Below are 20,569 nucleotides of genomic sequence, written 5' to 3'. Positions count from 1 at the left end.
TTTAACAAGCATAGTTCAACTTTGGAAGTAATATTAATGTTTAGATTATTTTAAAAAAATCTAAAAATTTTACAGGATATAGTTCAACTCTAATAGTAATTAATAGATTAATAGTAATACTTTAGAGATAGTAGAAAATAAATTAAAACGTGAATATCAGCAAGGTACAAAATATATCGTAGTTGTTTTTACCAACTTTTTAAGAATAGCAAAACAGAAATTCTATTCGGAATAGCTTTTGCATTTTAAAACTTTACAGTGTATATTGCAATAAAGCTTTACATTTTTAAGTTATAAGATAATGTTTTATGATTGTTCCTTTATATTAATAAGAATAGATTTTCTCGATTGGGTTATGATTAGTCATATTTACATTACATTAATTTGTAGCAACTCCTCAAGTAACTTCAATTGTTGTGGACGCATCAACTGACGTCACGACGCATCCTGGTACAACTACTAATCAAGTGATGCCGTTGATACCTACGATTACTATTGGTAAGTAATTATAACACGAGTTAAAATCAAAGGGATTCCAACATTCACACTGACTTAACAAAATTGACCGAAAAACATGTCGTGACACATGCCAATATGAGATAAACGTCATACCGTATTTGAATGTATAATTTCCAATGTATTGTCAATATATTTTATTTGAAGTTAGCCTACTTAGTATTATGACATCTAGCACATTACAGTTCTTTACAGAATTAGTTTATATGATGTTTTATGCGTATCTAAACAATTAAATCATATACTGTGTTTACCTGTTGGTTGATCTGATTTCTTTGTTTTAATTTATCAAGCAAATCCTCCAGAAGGCCTAACTTCAACTCTCGAGGAAGCAACTGACGTCACTCATCATGGAACAACGACTAACCAGCTTATATCGTTGCTACCCACTAGTGAGACCACCGATAATGATTTAACAATTACTGATGATATCGGGATGACTGATTGTTGCTTAGCAAACGAAGAGGAATCAAAACTTGGTGGGTTGCAAAATAAATATTTTTGTGTAGGCCTAGACCTAATTGACAAAATATATTTCAGAAAATCGTCTTGCAAAATGGTTGGTTATATCATGCATTATTAATATACAATTCAGTACTTCGAAATGTTACTATCGTTTATTTCAAGCCTGATATCATCTGTAACATTAAATGTGGTTTTTGCTGTTGTTATAGTAATGCTGTTATATAGGTAGGTAGACGACATGACTAATCTGTATCTTGATTGCCTGAACTAAAGTATTTATGTTCATAACTGTCCTCTAACGTTTAGAGTCTGAGTAAAAAGCACATGTGCTCCACATGTGTATCTCCTAGCCTTATCCTTAACTCAAACTTACATGATACAAGCATCACATGTGATACAAATGAAACTCTCTATTATCAAATATTCCTATGATACTAGACAAATATTTATGTACATATATTTATCTTCAGATCTCATGACCAACTCTTTTGTAAATCTGAAAGCGAATTGAAAACATCAGAAAAGTCACAGAAAGCAGTCAATGTATGTCACGTGATTGAAGAGAATGCCGCGTATGGAGGATTCAACGAAGACGTGCAACAACCTGTTTATGTTGATGTTACAGAATAAATGTAGAAATAATATAAACAATTAAATTGTCATTGTATATTATTTACATTTTATAAAGAACGTTTATGTTCAACTCTCAAGATTAGGAATAATGTTTTATAGTAGGTAGAATAAAAACACAAATGTGGATAGAACAGCTGAACAAAAGATTGCATTAGGAATAGAAAACTGACATAAAATATGTTATTAATGATATTATTTTTAGGCAGAGGTGAAAGAAAGAAATCGAAATGACCTTTTCATCTTGAGCCTCTTAAATATAATAATAATCAATTTTAAAAACGTAAACAAAATATACCTGTGTGCTCTATACTTAAAAAGAGTTACTGTAAGCGGATGAGTGCTGTATTGTGATGACCTTCATTGCTGTAATAAAGGTTTCAGTATAATTCAGAATATTCAGTCGACCAATTTAAGAGAGTACATTGCGAAGGTACAGTATAAAAAACAAATATATTTGTTTATATTTATTTTAAATATACCATAAAAGAGAGATTGCTTTTCTTATTTTAAACATTATACAGTTCAACTATTCTCAGAGGGGGACGTGACTTGTAGTCCAATTTAATAATGGGCCAGAGCTTAAAATATAAATATTACTTTTTCATTAGTGCTCTACTGGCTGCCTGAATAATAATTAATGAATTATGAGACCACGTATAAGATTGAAACTGACATAAAAACAAAATCATTTGAAATCCTGTACGCGGAAACATTACGTTAGTCGGAGATAAGGCCTAATTTGCTGCCCTCTAGTTAGCACTTGTATTGGATAGCTTATTTTTAATTAATACAATTCTTTATAGCTTTCTATAGCTCTATGTTGGTTGGTCGGTAAACAATAACTCAAATTTGCGCACGCGACTGGGCCAGCCATGGCCTTGTTTCGCGTAGGATATGAGGAGTACTCGACAAAATTATTTTATTATTTGACAATAAACTATAGGCACATCTGATCGATTAGAATTAGGAATGTATCATTGTTATAGCGCCCTCGAAACATCGATTTACAATTTCCTTGTTATATTACATTTGAATACAAATTTTTTAAATAGTTTTCCTGACGATCTTTCTGCTACCAAGCTTCCAATTATGTTTCTCAAGATCTGGTTGATATTTTACTTGTATGTGACCGTAGTAAAATGCCAAGGTATGCAATATTATTATAGTGTTTGACTAAAGCTTGCCATCTCTTTCTTTTTATGGCTGATCTTTTCCTTATGTTTACCCGTATTCCGTTATAGTTTTTATCAGTAGTCACTAAAGTCCTATACCACTAGGTATCTGTGACATTACCCCTACTATTGTCATTGTTAATCTCTTAGTACGGTTTTAGGATTCGCATGGCAATCATTGATAAAGAGGACAATTCCACATTCAACTAGGTGGTATGTCAAACATTGGTTTAAAATGCTTAAATGGCACGAAATAGACCAATAAATTATGCATTTGTCTAATTTTATAGCCAATATTAATAGTTATACTGTTACACTAGTTACAGATCTCTGCCAACCCAGTATGAAGGGTGGAACGTGCCTACAAATCACACTTTTTCGGTCCAGCTGCTGGTACATTATTAGTTGATTTTTCTTTTATTTGTTTCAGTTATAAATCCTTGTTACTCTAGCCCATGTCTGAATGGTGGGGCCTGTACACAGTTACCTGATATATATTTGTGTAGTTGTCTATCAGGTTATACTGGAACACACTGTGAAGAAGAAGTAGGTAGGTAGAGCAATGAACAATCTACAGGTTGGCTGGTCTTGTCTCAAGTCTCTAGTTTTTGTCTCGATAAACTAGTGATTCCAGCTCAATTAGGCATATTATGAAACGGCATGAATGTACAAATATTTAATTATATGTTGCATCTCCAACTGATTTATAAACACCTATGTTTGGAAAAAATGATTTCGGCCTGTACTATGGTGGGAAATGTTCAAGGATAAGTATTTTCTAAATGATCTTTTTTAAAATACAGAATTTTGATCTACAGTCATACCAGATATTGCAAAACATTGCAAGAAATGAAGTCCTGAATTCATAATCATATTTAGTACTGATACAGTCTTTAAAAATCTCTGTCATCTTAATGAATAATGGAACATGTGTACAAAGCACACTATTTTGTTCAGTTGGTAGGTCTACATATCATCAGTTGATTTTATTTTTATTTGTTTCAGTTGTTTCTCCTTGTTCAAGTAGTCCATGTTTGAATGGTGGGACCTGTCATCAATCGTCAACATCTTATTTTTGTTCGTGTCCAACTGCCTATTCTGGAACACGCTGTGAAGTAGGAGGTAGACAAATGAACATAGTGTTTGCAGTGCTTAAGCTTTATTAGTCTAGAAATTAGTAAAAAGATACATATTTTGGCACATATGGGGTTTCATATGTATACTACATGCGCTAGTATTTTCAGAAAAAAATCGAAACGCCGTATTATCAAGCAGGCCTATTATACTTATGAAACGATTTGTCGTCTAGCACTTAGACTACAGGTTGTCATATTAGACTAGTCTAGATAAATCAATTTATCTGAAATAATATGTAGAATCAATTTTTATCTATATAAATGTATGTTTATTTACAGATCCCTGCCAACTCGACAATTTCTGTCAGAATGGTGGAACATGCCTGCAAACTTCATCATCCTCATCATTATTTATCTGTCAATGTCCATCTGGTACATCAGGATCATTGTGTGAATTAGGTATAGTATTTCAGTTTATTTCACTGAGAGTAACACAATTATTAATATTAATTAATAATGTTCACAATAATCTATATTTATAGCTGTTGATTGTGGTGGTTTGAGCAATATTATAAATGGAGAGGTTTCCTACGTATCTGGCACAACATTTGGCATGTCAGCTACATATACGTGTACTACGGTTGGTTATGAATTGATAGGTAACACGACCAGAATGTGTTTGGAAGATGGAAGTTGGTCCGGATCAACTCCTTCTTGTAAAGGTAGGTTCTCCTATATTTAATATAAGTTGAATAATCATTTTATTTTTTAGTTCATCAACTACAATATTAGAGAAAAATCGCACAATCATGATGAGATATTTATTTGGTTGTAAAGTTAGGAAATAACACATGGGAGACACAAAACAACACCAACTAAATATTGTAATGTGACAAACATGGTTAAATAACAATAAAGTGAAAAAAAAACAATAATTACAGAATTCAAGAATTGTGGATATTTTGTGGCCTAATTTAATTCTCCCTCTTCTTAAACTATTTACACCTTCTCTAAACTACTTAAGTTTCATTTACTTGTAATTAATTGAAGCAAACCAAGCCACTTGCAAATGTCTAGATGTTATTTTTTGTAAATGTTTTCAGTTTGTATGTAGGAGGCTAAAACGTTTAGAATTTTCACGACATTAGGCGCTACATAAATCCAGAATATTATTATTAAGCCAACTAGATCAACGTTGTGTTTATTTAATTGTTTTCTTTAATTTACGCTTTCTTCCTAAATGAAATACTTTTTATCAACATTATTTAAAATATATTAAAGTATGTATGGAAACTATAAGTATGCCATGACATTGATCAAAAAGAGTTTTTCTTCTTTTCAGTTGTTGTATACTGCCCCTGCACTTAGCCATACTTCAAGTTCATCATCCACAACCATGATTCAAGGCAACTGTAATAATACGTTTCACTGTGTTACTCATGGTGTTCGAGATAACATAAACTTATAATTTACGATATTATATACCTATTTCTGTATACATTTTATTTAACATTGGTGTTGTTAGTTTCAAGATATAAATTGTTAATAAATACTTGATAAAACGTTTCTCTGGTAATTAATGTTCCTTTTTGTTGAATGATAAGCACTTTGATATATATTTGGTATTTTTCTTATAATTAGCATTTAGTTTTGTTAGAATTCTTATATTTAAACATTTAGACAAATTAACAGACAGTTCACCACAAATGCACTGCTGCTAACTTTTGATATAAATATCAGTAAAATGATAAAGAGAGTAGGTCTCATCTAGCTTGTAAATGAGTAAAAACTTATGGTTGATATTGTTCATATACAAATAATGTTAATTTTAATTAACATTATTTGTTCATTAAAATAATTGTGTAATAATTGTTAATACTAATTTTTAATTAATTGATTAATGATACAATACTTTTATGAGATGAAAGATGAAAGGGTTTACTCTATTTTAAAGAATAGAACATTATTTTCACAGAATTAATATATTTGTACCATTGCATTATTTTTATTTTATAACACACCAGCTACTTATTATAACTTCGTTGTAAAATAAATGCTTTGAAGTTGATCACGGTTTTCTTATTCCTTTGTTATGAAGGCCTACACCTTGTGTCAACAGCTTTGTAATGTATTTTGACATACATATACTTGAAGGGCAATTTCAAGTCTAAAGATTCATTCTTTTTTCCATAAATTGAGTTAATTTTAGTTTCTATGTCACGCGCACTAATACCATTTCGTAACTATCACCATTTTTATTGCCGTTTTTTATTGTATCGATGTTTTATCGCTCCAGGCTCTATTTGTTTGGTATACTGTACAGAACACAGGTACTGTATTCCTTGTAGTTACTTGACAAACTAACAATACATAGGCCTACTTTAATAATATACAATTATAAAAACATTTTGATAAAGATCTTTATAGTTAGTCGCTTAAAATTATTACTAAGTGCTCATATTGTTAAAGAACCACAACTTAAAAAAACATCAAAGGACTATTTTAAAAACATGTTTTCCTTAAAAGAGCGCCCTCTTATCAATATATAATATAATATTAAGAGTCTGTTTCCTTGTACGCAAGCTAATATCATACAAGTTATGTTTTACAATGTTTCAAAGGATTTTCATAATACTCCATATCTATGTCGCAGTTGTACATTGCGAAGGTACAGTATAAAAAATAAATAATGTTACAATTTTGATAAAAAAAACTATAGGCATTAACTTCTAATAACTAAAACGATTCTTCTCATTGCATTGCATTTTTTTACCGATAGCTTGTGCGGAATTTTCTGTTGGATCATCAAACTATAAAGCAACGTTTGTAATTGTTACACACTTCACCGAATTCAAAACTTGGAATGAACTTAAAGGATTGTGTGATGACGGTTATATTCTTGTGAGTATAAACACTGAAGAAGAAAACAATGCTATATTGGATATCCTGCAGGAAAACTGTGCAAATGGAGTCTATGCCATTGGGTTATCACGTGAGATGGGAACAGATAGAACGATGCTATCCAGCTGGAACTGGGAATCTGGAAAGACTGTTGAGTATTTATACTGGGCATCTGGTCAACCTAATGTAGGAGATAATGATTGTGCATTTGGTTTTATAACAAACTCTGATGGTAGGTGGGATGACGTAAGTTGTTCTTACAAACTTGGAAACTGGCAAGGCAGCAATGGGTATGGGTATATATGTGAGAAAACAGTTCCAAGTAAGTGAAATAGTTGTAGTTCCTATAGCATCTGTATGTAACAATGTTCTTTACTTAAAAGACATTAGGTTTTTTTAACAAGCATAGTTCAAGTCGCTTAAAATTATTACTATTTCCTTATATTGTTAAAAAACCACAACTTCAAAAAACACCAAAATACTATTTTAAAAACATGTTTTCCTTAAAAGAGCGCCCTCTCATCAATATATAATATAATATTAAGAGTATGTTTCCTTGTACAAGTTAATATCATACAAGTTATGTTTTACAATGTTTCAAAAAATTTTCATAATACTCAATATCTATGTCATCGCAGTTGTACATTGCCAAGGTACAGTATAAAAAACAAATATATTTAACATTTTGATAAAAAAAAACTATAGGCATTTAACTTCTAATAATTAAAATGGTTCTTCTCTCACTGCATTATGTCTTACCGATAGCTTGTGCGGAATTTTCTATTGGATCGTCAAACTATAAAGCTACGTTTGTAATTGTAACACGCTTCAGCGAATTCAGAACTTGGAATGAACTTAAAGGATTGTGTGATGCAGAGTATAATCTTGTGAGTATAAACACTGAAGAAGAAAACAATGCTATATTTGGTATCCTGCAGGAAAACTGTGCAAATGGAGTCTATGCCATTGGGTTATCACGTGAGAGTGGATCAGATAGAACGATGGCATCCAGCTGGAACTGGGAATCTGGAGAAACTGTTGAGTATTTATACTGGGCTTCTGGTGAACCTAATGTAGGAGATACACAATGTGCATTTGGTTATATAACAACCTCTGATGGCAGGTGGGGTGACTTACCTTGTTCTGAAACACTTGTTGGAGGCGGCAGTGGGTATGGATATATATGTGAAAAAACAGTTCCAAGTAAGTGAAATAGTTGTAGTTCCTGTAGCATCTGTATGTAACAATGCTCTTTACTTTAAAAAATTGTTTTATTTAAACAAGCATAGTTCAAATTTAGAAGTAATATTAATATTTAGATTATTTTAAAAAAATCTAAAAATTGTACAGCATATAGTTCAGCTCTTATAGTAATTAATAGATTAATAGTAATACTTTAGAGATAGTAGAAAATAAACTAAAACGTGAATATCAGCAAGGTACAAAATATATCGTAGTTGTTTTTACCAACTTTTTAAGAATAGCAAAACAGAAATTCTATTCGGAATAGCTTTTGCATTTTAAAACTTTACAGTGTATATTGCAATAAAGCTTTACATTTTTAAGTTATAAGATAATGTTTTATGATTGTTCCTTTATATTAATAAGAATATATTTTCTCGATTGGGTTATGATTAGTCATATTTACATTACATTAATTTGTAGCAACTCCTCGGGTAACTTCAACTGTTTTGGACGCATCAACTGACGTCACGATGCATCCTGGTACAACAACTAATCAATTGATGTCGTTGGTACCTACGATTACTATCGGTAATTATAACACGAGTTAAAATCAATTCCAACATTCACACTTACTGAACAACATTGACCCTTACTGAACAACATTGACCGAAAAACATGTCATGGCAATATGAGATAAACGTCATACCGTACACAACTTTGCGCTGATTACTAGCTGCATTATGAGAGTATGTTTCCATACGTATTTGATCAGGAAAAAATGACTGGGGTAATAATGTTCAGCGCTTAGAGGTTTCACAACATTAGGCGCTATATTAATCCAGGATATTATTATTATTATTATTTGAAACTATATTTCCAATGTATTATCAATATATTTTATTGGAAACCTACTTAGTATTTTGATTCAGACATCTAGAACATTACAGAGTCTAGGCCTATAAGATATTGTATGTGTATCTAAACAATTAATTTATATACCGTGTTACCGTTTGTCTGTTTTAATTTATATAGAAAATCCTCCAGTAACTTCAACTCTTGAAGAAGCAACTGACGTCACTCATAGAAAAACGACTAGCCACCTGATATCGTTGCTACCTACTAGTGAGACTGTTGTGGACGCATCAACTAACGTCACGACGCCTCCTGGCACAACAACTAATCAATTGATGTCGTTGATACCTACGATTACTATCGGTAATTATAACACGAGTTAAAATCAAAGGTATTCCAACATTCACACTGACTGAACAACATTGACCAAAAAACACACCATGTGACATAATGAGATAAACGTCATACCGTATTTGAAATATATTTCCAATGTATTATCAATAGATTTTATTGGAAGTTAGCCAACTTAGTATTTTGATTTTAGATATCTAGTACATTACAGTCTTTTACAGAATTAGTTCATAAGAAGTTTTATGCGTATTAAATAAATTAATCATTTACTGTGTTTTTCTGTTGGTTTATCTGATTTATTTGTTCTAATTTATCCAGCAAATCCTCCAGTAACTTCAACTCTTGAGACTGACGTCACTCATCATGGAACAACGACTAACAACTTGTTATCGTTGCTACCCACTAGTGAGACTGTTTTGGACGCATCAACTGACGTCACTCATCATGAAACCACGACTCACCACCTGACATCGTTGCTACCCACTAGTGAGACCATCGATAATGATTTAACATATAGTGATGATATCAGGATGACTGATTGTAGCTTAGTAAATGAAGAGGAATCAATATTTGGTAGGTTGTAAAATATAAGTTTTTCAGAACAATGACTAGCAAATGTTGTTGGTTATGCATTACTAATATACAATTGAGCACTTATGGAAATTGAAAATGTGAGTATCCGAGGATGTCACAAACACTGAACTATCAATATGTCAAGAACATAAGTTAACCAAAATGTTATCTAACCAAAAATGTTACCTACCCGCTACAAAAGGGTCATCCGACAAACGACCAATTGAACAAACAATAATATAGAAGCGCGCACTCACACAACAATTATTGACCAATAAACGACGAATGATGTTAAAACCTACCAAAGCAACTCAAAGTAATAGGCCAACAAACCAACTAAAAGTTACACAATTTTGATAATGTGGACTATTACGTAGTAGTTTTATGAATTAAGATGGCAATGCTACTATTGTTTATTTCAGACTTGACTGCGGTAGTGATATCATCTGTAACATTAAATGTGGTTTTTGCTGTTGTTATAGTAATGCTGTTATATAGGTAGGTATACTTCATAATAATCTCTTTGGTATCTTAATTGCCTGAACTAAGTAACAGAAACTTTTCTTGGTGTTAATACATTGAGTAAACTACCACGTGTGTTCCACATGTGTATCTCCTAGTATCATATAGACCTACCATAGCATTACCATCTTACATGATAAAGCACCACAATGTGATACAAATGAAATGCTCTATTATCAAATATTCCTATGATAATAGAAATCAATATGAATATATATATAAATATAAATATACTATATTTATATTCAGATTTCATGACCAACTCTTTTGTAAATCTGAAAGCGAATTGAAAACATCAGAAAAGTCACAGAAAGCAGTCAATGTATGTCACGTGATTGAAGAGAATGCCGCGTATGGAGGATTCAACGAAGACGTGCAACAACCTGTTTATGTTGAGGTTACAGAATAAATGTAGAAATAATATATACAATTAAATTGTCATTGTATATTATTTACATTTTATAAAGAACGTTAATGATAAGGTTACAGGTAGTTCAACTATCAAGGTTAATATTAATGTGTTAATAGTAGAATAATAATAAAGCTAAAATGTGGATAGAACAGCTGTACAAATGATTGCATTAGAATAGAAAACACTAACATTAGCTTTGGCAACTTATTAATGATATTATTTTAGGCAGAGTAGAAAGAAACAAATCTAAATTCTTAATCTTGAAGCCTCTGGAATATATAATCATAAATAATCAATTTGAAAACAAGTGTTAAAATGTAAATTAAAAATGCTTGTGAGCTCTACACTTAAAAGAGTTAGGCAGATGAGTATTGTGATGGCCTTCATTGCTACAATAAAGGTTTCGTTTTCGTTAGCATAAAGTAATAGTTGCGTTCTATGTATTGCGTATACAGCACTGATGCACAACCATTTCACTTCAGCATCTTTGTGGGTGTTTTTGTTTTCCCCTCTTTAGTACTATTGTTTTATTTTCTTATGGTTGAATAAAGTTCTGAAAGCGATTATACTCGTCAGCTTAAACTGGAAGTAAAATACATATTAAAGATTATTTCCTCAAAAACCTATTTAATCTTTGATGTGAAAAGTCTCGATTTACTCGTTATTTCACTTATAATCACAGCGATTAATGTAATAAATATCTTAGTTTATGTATTATACAAAATACAGTAGAATCTCTTTTTGGGACACAGTATCAAAAGGTGACACTTTCCTGTAAAACGAAAGAAGGGAATATGTTTTTAAAATACGGCCAATCCGCCAACCCGTATTTAGTGGTGTTTTTTTTTCCAAAAAAAAGTAAAATAAGTAACGTTTTTTTTGCTATAACAATTTGGAGAGTAAATAATTTATGAACATCGGATAACAAACGGCGACCTCCCACACCAAGTAAAATGTATTTTTATTTCATATTTATTTATATTGTTAAATGTATATCAAAAGCGAGTTTCTGTACATAGCAGGTTTCCAGAATGATTATTGGAATCTGGTTAATACGCCGGTTTTCCTTGTCGTTATACATGAATAACTTACAATGCATACCGTACTAAATATACTGAAAGGTAAAGGTAAACATTTTGATAAAGGACCTCTATATGACTATTAGTTGATGTTAAGAAACCACAACTTAAAAAACACCAAAAGGACTATTTTAAAATCATGTTTCCTTAAAAGAGCGCCCTCTTATCAAGATATAATATTAAGAGTATGTTTCCTTATAGAAGCTAATATCATACAAGTTATGTTTTACAATGTTTCAAAGGATTTTCCTAATACTCAATATCTATGTCGTCGCAGTTGTACATTGCCAAGGTACAGTATAAAAAAACAAATATACTTAACATTTTGATTAAAAAACTGTAGGCATTAACTTCTAATAACTAAAACTGTCCTACTCACAGGATTTTTCTTACCGATAGCTTGTGCGGAATTTTCTGTTGGATCGTCAAACTATAAAGCAACGTTTGTAATTGTGACACACTTCACCGAATACAAAACTTGGAATGAAATTAAAGGATTGTGTGATGCAGACTATAATCTTGTGAGTATAAACACTACAGAAGAAAACAATGCTATATTGGATATCCTGCAGGAAAACTGTGCAAATGGAGCCTATGCCATTGGGTTATCCCGTGAGGTGGGAACAGATAGAACGATGCTATCCAGCTGGAACTGGGAATCTGGAGAAACTGTTGAGTATTTATACTGGGGATCTGGAGAACCTAATGTAGGAGATACTGATTGTGCATTTGGTTTTATGACAACCTCTGACGGCAGGTGGAGTGCATTAGGCGCAGGAGCCCCGGATAGCGTTACGTTTGAAAACCCCAAAAAGTGAGGTTTTCAACCATTAGCGGCATGACTGATGTGAGTGATTAATGTGTTTTATGGACGGTTTCAAGGACTATCCTACCAGTGGGCTGTTCACTGGTCAAATGATTGACACTTTGTATCACCGTTTGTAACTGGAGCTGTGACGACCTTTGTAACTGGAGCTGTGACGACCTTGCAAGAATACTAGGCCAGAATTTTTAATTGAAAAGTGCCTTGGTATTAACATGGAGATGGAAACACATTTTTCTATCTTTCTTTCTAAAATAAATGGTCACTATAGTTTCAAACTAGGCTTCTAGTCCACCACATTAGTAATTACGAATCGAAACCTAAATTAAAATTGTTGGTATTCTTTGGCCGTTGTTTGATTAATTACATCTTCATGCCATGTTTTTTTTTCTAATGATTTGGCGACGCTCCTATATTAATTAGGCCTACTAGCAGAGGGTTCGATGAGTTTTGAAAAGTTATGGAAAAGTGGTCTAACATATAGCAATTCAGTTTTTTAAGGCCCTTCTTCCATGTCCGAGCCTTTGGAAATATTAAAAAGTTATATTAATATAATATATTCTGTGTTTTCATGTTTTGAGAAATTGTATATCATTTCAGATGTTTCGCGCTGCGTTTTTATTTGTTTCGCGCTTCGTCTTGTTGGCAAAAGTAACCTCGACTTCCGCTCGAGCTTTCTCCGTACATACCGATGATTATTCATTTCATTTTTTGTACATTATTAAAAAATAGCATACAGAACCCTATACGGAACATACCCTGCTCTGAGAAAACACTTGTGGGCGATTCCCCGAATACGACATGATGGAATAGCTTTGGAGACTTTGACTTTGGAGTAAATCGAAACGTCGAGCAACTCAACAGTTCTTTTCAGAACTAATATACGTGGTGTACCGCAAATTTATATCAACAAATATGTAACTTGTTTAGCACGTCTAAAATGGATAGCAAAACATATTCAAAATAAAAAACCTGAATTATTTCAAACAGACAGCACATTAGTTCAAACAGATAGCACAATAGATAGCACAATCAAATGGATATAACTGTACTGTACATTATTCTATAAGAATTATCGGGTAGCACATTCTTTCAAATGGATAGCACATTATTTCAAATGGATAGCACATTGGGTAGCACAATCAAATGGATATAACTGTACTGTACATTATTCTATAAGAATTATCGGGTAGCACATTCTTTCAAATGGATAGCACATTATTTCAAATGGATAGCACATTATTTCAAATGGATAGCACATTGGGTAGCACAATCAAATGGATATAATTGTACTGTACATTATTCTATAAGGATTATCGGGTAGCACATTCTTTCAAATGGATAGCACATTATTTCAAATGGATAGCACATCAGGTAGCACAATCAAATGGATATAATTGTACTGTACATTATTCTATACGGATTATCGGGTAGCATTATTTCAAATGGATAGTCACATTATTTCAAATGGAAGGCACATTAGGTAGCACAATCAAATGGATATAGTACTGTAAATTATTCTATAAGGATTATCGGGTAGCACATTCTTTCAAATGGATAGCACATTCTTTCAAATGGATAGCACATCAGGTAGCACAATTAAATGGATATAATTGTACTGTACATTATTCTATACGGATTATCGGGTAGCATTATTTCAAATGGATAGTCACATTATTTCAAATGGAAGGCACATTAGGTAGCACAATCAAATGGATATAATTGTACTGTACATTATTCTATACGGATTATCGGGTAGCACATTCTTTCAAATGGATAGTCACATTATTTCAAATGGATAGCACATTCTTTCAAATGGATAGCACATTCTTTCAAATGGATAGCACATTCTTTCAAATGGATAGCACATTATTTCAAATGGATAGCACATTAGGTAGCATAATCAAATGGATATAATTGTACTGTACATTATTCTATAAGGATTATCGGGTAGCACATTCTTTCAAATGGATAGTCACATTATTTCAAATGGATAGCACATTATTTCAAATGGATAGCACATTGGGTAGCACAATCAAATGGATATAGTACTGTACATTATTCTATAAGGATTATCGGGTAGCACATTCTTTCAAATGGATAGCACATTAGGTAGCATAATCAAATGGATATAATTGTACTGTACATTATTCTATACGGATTATCGGGTAGCACATTCTTTCAAATGGATAGCACATTAGGTAGCATAATCAAATGGATGTAATTGTACTGTACATTATTCTATAAGGATTATCGGGTAGCACATTCTTTCAAATGGATAGTCACATTATTTCAAATGGATATCACATTATTTCAAATGGATAGCACATTGGGTAGCACAGTCAAATGGATATAGTACTGTACATTATTCTATACGGATTATCGGGTAGCACATTCTTTCAAATGGATAGCACATTATTTCAAATGGATAGCACATTGGGTAGCACAATCAAATTGAGCACATTGGGTAACACATGGGAGCCTACTGTACAGTTATTCTATTCATTCATTCATTCATTCATCTTTTATTTCGGAAAAAAAAAAATCTCCATAGTTCAGTAACAAATTAGTGTACATTATTGTAGCAAATATATAAATATATATATATGTGTGTGTGTGTGTGTGTGTGTGGATATATTAAAAAAAAAAAAACCTACGCCACATAGTCACGTGGTTAGAACAATAGCTTCATCCATCTACTATGTAGATTGGATGAAGGAAAAGCAAATTAATGAATACATTTTATGACAATATTGTCTGACCTCCCTCCTGCACAACATGCCAAACACCACCTTACGTTGAATTGAATTGAATTGAATTGAAATATATATTTATACTGGGTAACCTCTTCAGAAACAGACTGGTCTCCCATAGGGCCCAGTTGATGATCAGTGGCTGTGATGTACTAATACACCGGGGTAACCCCCTGCTCGTCTCGAAAGATTTACTAGGTTTTTTAAAGTGCACACGAGCTAGATGTGTATTCTATTATCGGGTGTAGCACATTAAAATTGAGAGGACATAAGATGGACACCATCATTTATTATTAAGGGGCGAAACAGTCAATCCTTACTGAGGGGACACTCTTATAAAGGGGACATTAAGGGGACGGGGAACATTTAAGCTCAGTGCCAATGTTCACTCAATATTTTTTCCATCACAAAATAACAAAAAAGACGAAATATTTATATCCATTTATCGTTATTAAATAAAAATGGATATCATAATAATTATGAAACGTTGCCTGCTACATTTTAAATTTCCGAGTCCAGATCAGTATATTGGTTTTTTTCTGCGAAACCTCTATGAAGAGGACATGTTTTTTTAGGAATTGTTCCAGGGGCAGTAGAACCCCTATTAAGGGGACACTTTCTACTGTATTTTTAACGGAGGATATCACAAATCAAGTACGTGTTTCCAAGTACAGTACAGTGTTTAAAAAGAATTATTTCATTTCAATCTTTTTAAAAACAGAAATAGGTCTGTTTTGAAAGGTTTTTGTTTTTTATTTGTTCTTTTCCCGTGTGTTACTTGGCAATACAGAGATATGAAGGACAATTTTGGCGGGATGTTTGCATTGTCGCCCCTGAAACTTGTGACCTGAACTGAAGAATATGGTATGTTGTTAGTGCTGAATTCTGTAAATTTTGTGTCATATCAACTGAGAATTTGTATCATTTCTGTAGGCCCAACAGTTAACATCATCATTTTTCAATCACATTGTCAGAAAATGAAATTCTTAATGAAATATTACGTGTAAAACCAAATATAAATATATGTGATGTGAATATAACAATGGAGAAACTTTCATGGAGAAATAACTTACTTATTTATAACTAACTTATTTTTCCGTGATATAACTAATGAAACAATGTTTAGAAAATGATATATCTGATAGATATCATCTAAGTGATGTTTTACATATAACGTTTAACAATTGTTTTTTTTCATTCTCCATACATTCAATTCTTTTAATATAGTTGTTGTATAACACCATATCAAGTAGTAGTAGAAATTATTGTAGGGTTTTCTTATTCAGTCAATTCAGTGTTTCTATACAGAAAAGAGTAGTCAGTGGCCTTAACATCAATTAATTGTATAATTTGCACCCAAGGTCGAATAGCAAGTAACTCAGGTCCAGTTACATTGGTGTTCATTGGTCAATAGGAAATGAACAGCACACTTATGGGTGGTGACAAAGTTTAGTTATTGATAAGTTGTCCTTGGGAAAAACACATTAGTTGGGCTGACCATGGGTTGACAGAGTTAACGACTTCGTAACGCTATCCGGGGCTCCTGCGCCTAATGGACTTACTTTGTTCTGATAAACTTGGAAACTGGGGCGGCAGCAATGGGTTTGGATATATATGTGAACGATCTATATTTAGTAAGTAGAATTCAATTTTGTTTGTGCAATTTAATGGACATGATTTCAAAGTCAAATCTGGTTCGGAATTTTTAAATAAACTTTCAATAACTTTGAAATTGTTTATTTATAATAGAATGGTTAAAAGTATGTAAATATCTATAGTTAGGAAAAGTGAATAATACCCTATAATAAAAGGAAGAAACATAATAATTAATTAATTAATTAATTTGCAGAGTCAGTATAGGCCTACTATTTTTAGAAATATTTAATTGTTGATTGACATGATTATTAGCAAAGAAACAAAACTCTTTTGATAATCAAGTAAAGTTCAGAATGTTCAGTGGGGCCTATGTTGATGCCTTTGTGATGTAATCTCCTAAATAATTTGTTTCTATTTACATTTATTGGATTAAAAAAGTTGTAACTTGATATTATAAATTAATAATGATATGTAATTTCTCATTAGCTGCTACATCACAATACATCACATTTATATAATTTTCACAAGAATAAAAAAATAAAAAACGAAACATAATTATTGCGTTCAATAAATGTTTTAATTTTCTAAAATACAGCTGTAGATTGTGGAGATCTGACCAATATTATAGATGGAGAGGTTTCTTTAAATGGCACAACATTTGGCATGACAGCAATATACACTTGTACCATTGGTTATAATTTGATAGGTGACAGAAGCAGGGTATGTTTGGAAACCGAAATGTGGTCAGGCTCAACTCCTTTTTGTGAAGGTATACGAATATTTATTGGAATAAAGTTTGTTGGCTATTACGTGGTTGGTTGGTTGGTTGTTATATTGTTTAATTGCCTGCATATAATCAAAAGCGAGTGAGTGGCCGAGCGGTTAAGACAGTGGAACCGTAATTACGTAGCCATAACATCGGCAAGGGTTCGAGGCTCACTCGCTCCATGGTTCTGGTGGTAGAACGAGTCTTCTCGGATAAGGACTATAAACCGTAGGTCCAGTGTACACATAGCTCATGCGCACTTTAAAGAACCTAGTACATCTTTCGAGACGAGTAGGGGTTACCCCGGTGTACTAGTCCAAACAAACACAGCCACTGTCACACAAAGCCACTGTGCAAATTGGGACTGGGCCGTTTTAGAGTTGTTTACCACCTGTTGGTCCAGATCCTTCACTAACTGAGTTAGTAAGAAGTCGAATAAATGAAAATAAAATAAATAATTACCAATTCCAATACCTTAGTAAGATTTATGTGCCTATTGTACAAAATGTCCCAATAAAATGACTTTATACTATAAATAGTAATGTGCTACAACGTTGTATAATCTTCCCATGTTGTTAAAAGCCAATTAACTAATACTTTTAAAACTCTTTATTATATCTCGTTTAGTTATTGGTTGCGGTGATCCTGGCGTACCAGTAGACGGTCTGAGATATGGTATGGCTGAAACTTATAACAGTGTAGTATCTTATATCTGTGATATTGGATACTACCTGATGGGTGAACATACTATAACTTACCAAGCTGATGGAACATGGTCAAATTCTGCTCCTAACTGCCAAAGTTAGTACTGTAATATTGCTATTTAACAGGTCTAGATAATTTATAGAATAACGAAAATATGGAAATGGTAACATACAGATAGGTGTCTATATACATTAGGCGCAGGAGCCCCGGATAGCGTTACGTTTGAAAACCCCAAAAAGTGAGGTTTTCAACCATTAGCGGCATGACTGATGTGAGTGATTAATGTGTTTTACGGACGGTTTCAAGGACTATCCTACCAGTGGGCTGTTCACTGGTCAAATGATTGACACTCTGTATCACCGTTTGTAACTGGAGCTGTGACGACCTTTGTAACTGGAGCTGTGACGACCTTGCAAGAATACTAGGCCAGAATTTTTAATTGAAAAGTGCCTTGGTATTAACAATAACATGGAGATGGAAACAAATTTGTCTATCTTTCTTTCTAAAATAAATGGTCACTATAGTTTCAAACTAGGCTTAGTCCACCACATTAGTAATTACGAATCGAAACCTAAATTAAAATTGTTGGTATTCTTTGGCCGTTGTTTGATTAATTACATCTTCATGCCATGTTTTTTTTTTCTCTAATGATTTGGCGATACGCTCCTATATTAATTAGGCCTACTAGCAGAGGGTTCGATGAGTTTTGAAAAGTTATGGAAATGTGGTCTAACATTATAGCAATTCAGTTTTTTAAGGCCCTTCTTCCTTGTCCGAGCCTTTGGAAATATTAAAAAGTTATATTAATATAATATATTCTGTGTTTTCATGTTTTGAGAAATTGTATATCATTTCAGATGTTTCGCGCTGCGCTTTTATTTGTTTCGCGCTTCGTCTTGTTCGAGCTTCCTCCGTACATACCGATAATTAATATGATTTTTCATTTTATTTTTTGTACATTATTAACAAATAGCATACAGAACCCCATACAGAACATACCCTTCTCTGAGAAAACACTTGTGGGCGATTCCCCGAATACGACATGATGGAATAGCTTTTGGAGACTTTGACTTTGGAGTAGGCCTAAATCGAAACGTCAAGCAACTCAACAGTTCTTTTCAGAACTAATATAGGCCTACGTGGTGTACCGCAAATTTATATCAACAAATATGTAACTTGTTTAGCACGTTTAAAATGGATAGCAAAACATATTAAAAAAAAAAAAACCTGAATTATTTCAAACAGACAGCACATTAGTTCAAACGGATAGCACAATAGATAGTTCAATCAAATGGATATAACTATGATATAACTGTACTGTGCATTCTATACGGATTATCGGGTAGCACATTCTTTCAAATGGATAGCACATTCTTTCAAATGGATAGCACATTCTTTCAAATGGATAGCACATTAGGTAGCACAATCAAATGGATATAGTACTGTACATTATTCTATGATTATCGGGTAGCACATTCTTTCAAATGGATAGCACATTAGGCCTATTTCAAATGGATAGCACATTCTTTCAAATGGATAGCACATTATTTCAAAATGGATAGCACATTATTTCAAATGGATAGCACATTGGGTAGCACAATCAAATAGATATAGTACTGTACATTATTCTATAAGGATTATCGGGTAGCACATTATTTCAAATGGATAGCACATTAGGTAGCACAGTCAAATGGATATAGTAGGCCTACTGTACATTATTCTATACAGATTATCGGGTAGCACATTCTTTCAAATGGATAGAAAATTATTTCAAATGGATAGCACATTCTTTCAAATGGATAGCACATTATTTCAAATGGATAGCACATTATTTCAAATAGTTAGCACATTAGGTAGCACAATCAAATGGATGTGTAATTGTACTGTACATTATTCTATACGGATTATCGGGTAGCACATTCTTTCAAATAGCACATTATTTCAAATGGATAGCACATTATTTCAAATGGATAGCACATTGGGTAGCACAATCAAATGGATATAGTACTGTACATTATTCTATAAGGATTATCGGGTAGCACATTATTTCAAATGGATAGCACATTAGGTAGCACAATCAAATGGATATAATTGTACTGTACATTATTCTATAGCCTACGGATTATCGGGTAGCACATTCTTTCAAACGGATAGCACATTAGGTAGCACAGCCAAATGGATATAGTACT

The 20,569-nt window shown here is 32.6% G+C and overlaps 4 protein-coding genes across 6 annotated transcripts in view; all 4 read left to right on the top strand.

Moving 5' to 3' along the window:
• The first annotated feature begins 342 nt into the window (after window positions 1–342).
• LOC140062897 (uncharacterized) lies at window positions 343–1,930 on the top strand. The gene is made up of 4 exons (XM_072109286.1): window positions 343–498; window positions 810–996; window positions 1,144–1,206; window positions 1,452–1,930. Exons 1-4 carry the CDS (start codon window positions 471–473, stop codon window positions 1,609–1,611), a joined length of 438 nt encoding a protein of 145 aa, XP_071965387.1. The 5' UTR covers window positions 343–470; the 3' UTR covers window positions 1,612–1,930.
• LOC140062896 (uncharacterized) lies at window positions 1,920–5,848 on the top strand. Of its 2 annotated transcripts, XM_072109285.1 has the most exons (7): window positions 1,920–2,044; window positions 2,667–2,761; window positions 3,217–3,336; window positions 3,792–3,908; window positions 4,202–4,321; window positions 4,405–4,584; window positions 5,205–5,848. In XM_072109285.1, the coding sequence occupies exons 2-7, from the start codon at window positions 2,704–2,706 to the stop codon at window positions 5,228–5,230; spliced, it is 621 nt and encodes a 206-aa protein (XP_071965386.1). In that variant the 5' UTR covers window positions 1,920–2,044; window positions 2,667–2,703; the 3' UTR covers window positions 5,231–5,848. The 2 variants fall into 2 exon arrangements, with proteins under 2 accessions (XP_071965386.1, XP_071965385.1); XM_072109284.1 differs by lacking the exon at window positions 1,920–2,044 and having other exon boundaries at window positions 2,277–2,761.
• Window positions 5,849–6,430: 582 nt separating this feature from the next.
• On the top strand, window positions 6,431–11,160 carry LOC140061964 (uncharacterized). Of its 2 annotated transcripts, none has more exons than XM_072108003.1 (8): window positions 6,431–6,530; window positions 6,642–7,067; window positions 7,529–7,966; window positions 8,429–8,536; window positions 8,981–9,163; window positions 9,470–9,724; window positions 10,147–10,222; window positions 10,496–11,160. In XM_072108003.1, the coding sequence occupies exons 1-8, from the start codon at window positions 6,473–6,475 to the stop codon at window positions 10,653–10,655; spliced, it is 1,704 nt and encodes a 567-aa protein (XP_071964104.1). In that variant the 5' UTR covers window positions 6,431–6,472; the 3' UTR covers window positions 10,656–11,160. The 2 variants fall into 2 exon arrangements, with proteins under 2 accessions (XP_071964104.1, XP_071964103.1); XM_072108002.1 differs by having other exon boundaries at window positions 6,642–7,085.
• A 787-nt stretch (window positions 11,161–11,947) lies between these two features.
• The window catches only part of LOC140061962 (uncharacterized), a 28,035-nt gene continuing 19,413 nt past the window's right edge, over window positions 11,948–20,569 (top strand). Inside the window, exon 1 of the mRNA XM_072108000.1 lies at window positions 11,948–12,029. Coding sequence (XP_071964101.1) covers window positions 11,969–12,029 — 61 coding nt within the window. The 5' untranslated portion in view covers window positions 11,948–11,968. The remainder of the gene's footprint in view (window positions 12,030–20,569) is intronic.

This window comes from Antedon mediterranea, chromosome 11 (assembly GCF_964355755.1).
Source record: "Antedon mediterranea chromosome 11, ecAntMedi1.1, whole genome shotgun sequence".
NCBI lineage: Eukaryota > Metazoa > Echinodermata > Crinoidea > Comatulida > Antedonidae > Antedon > Antedon mediterranea.
This window is presented reverse-complemented; position numbering and strand designations above follow the sequence as displayed.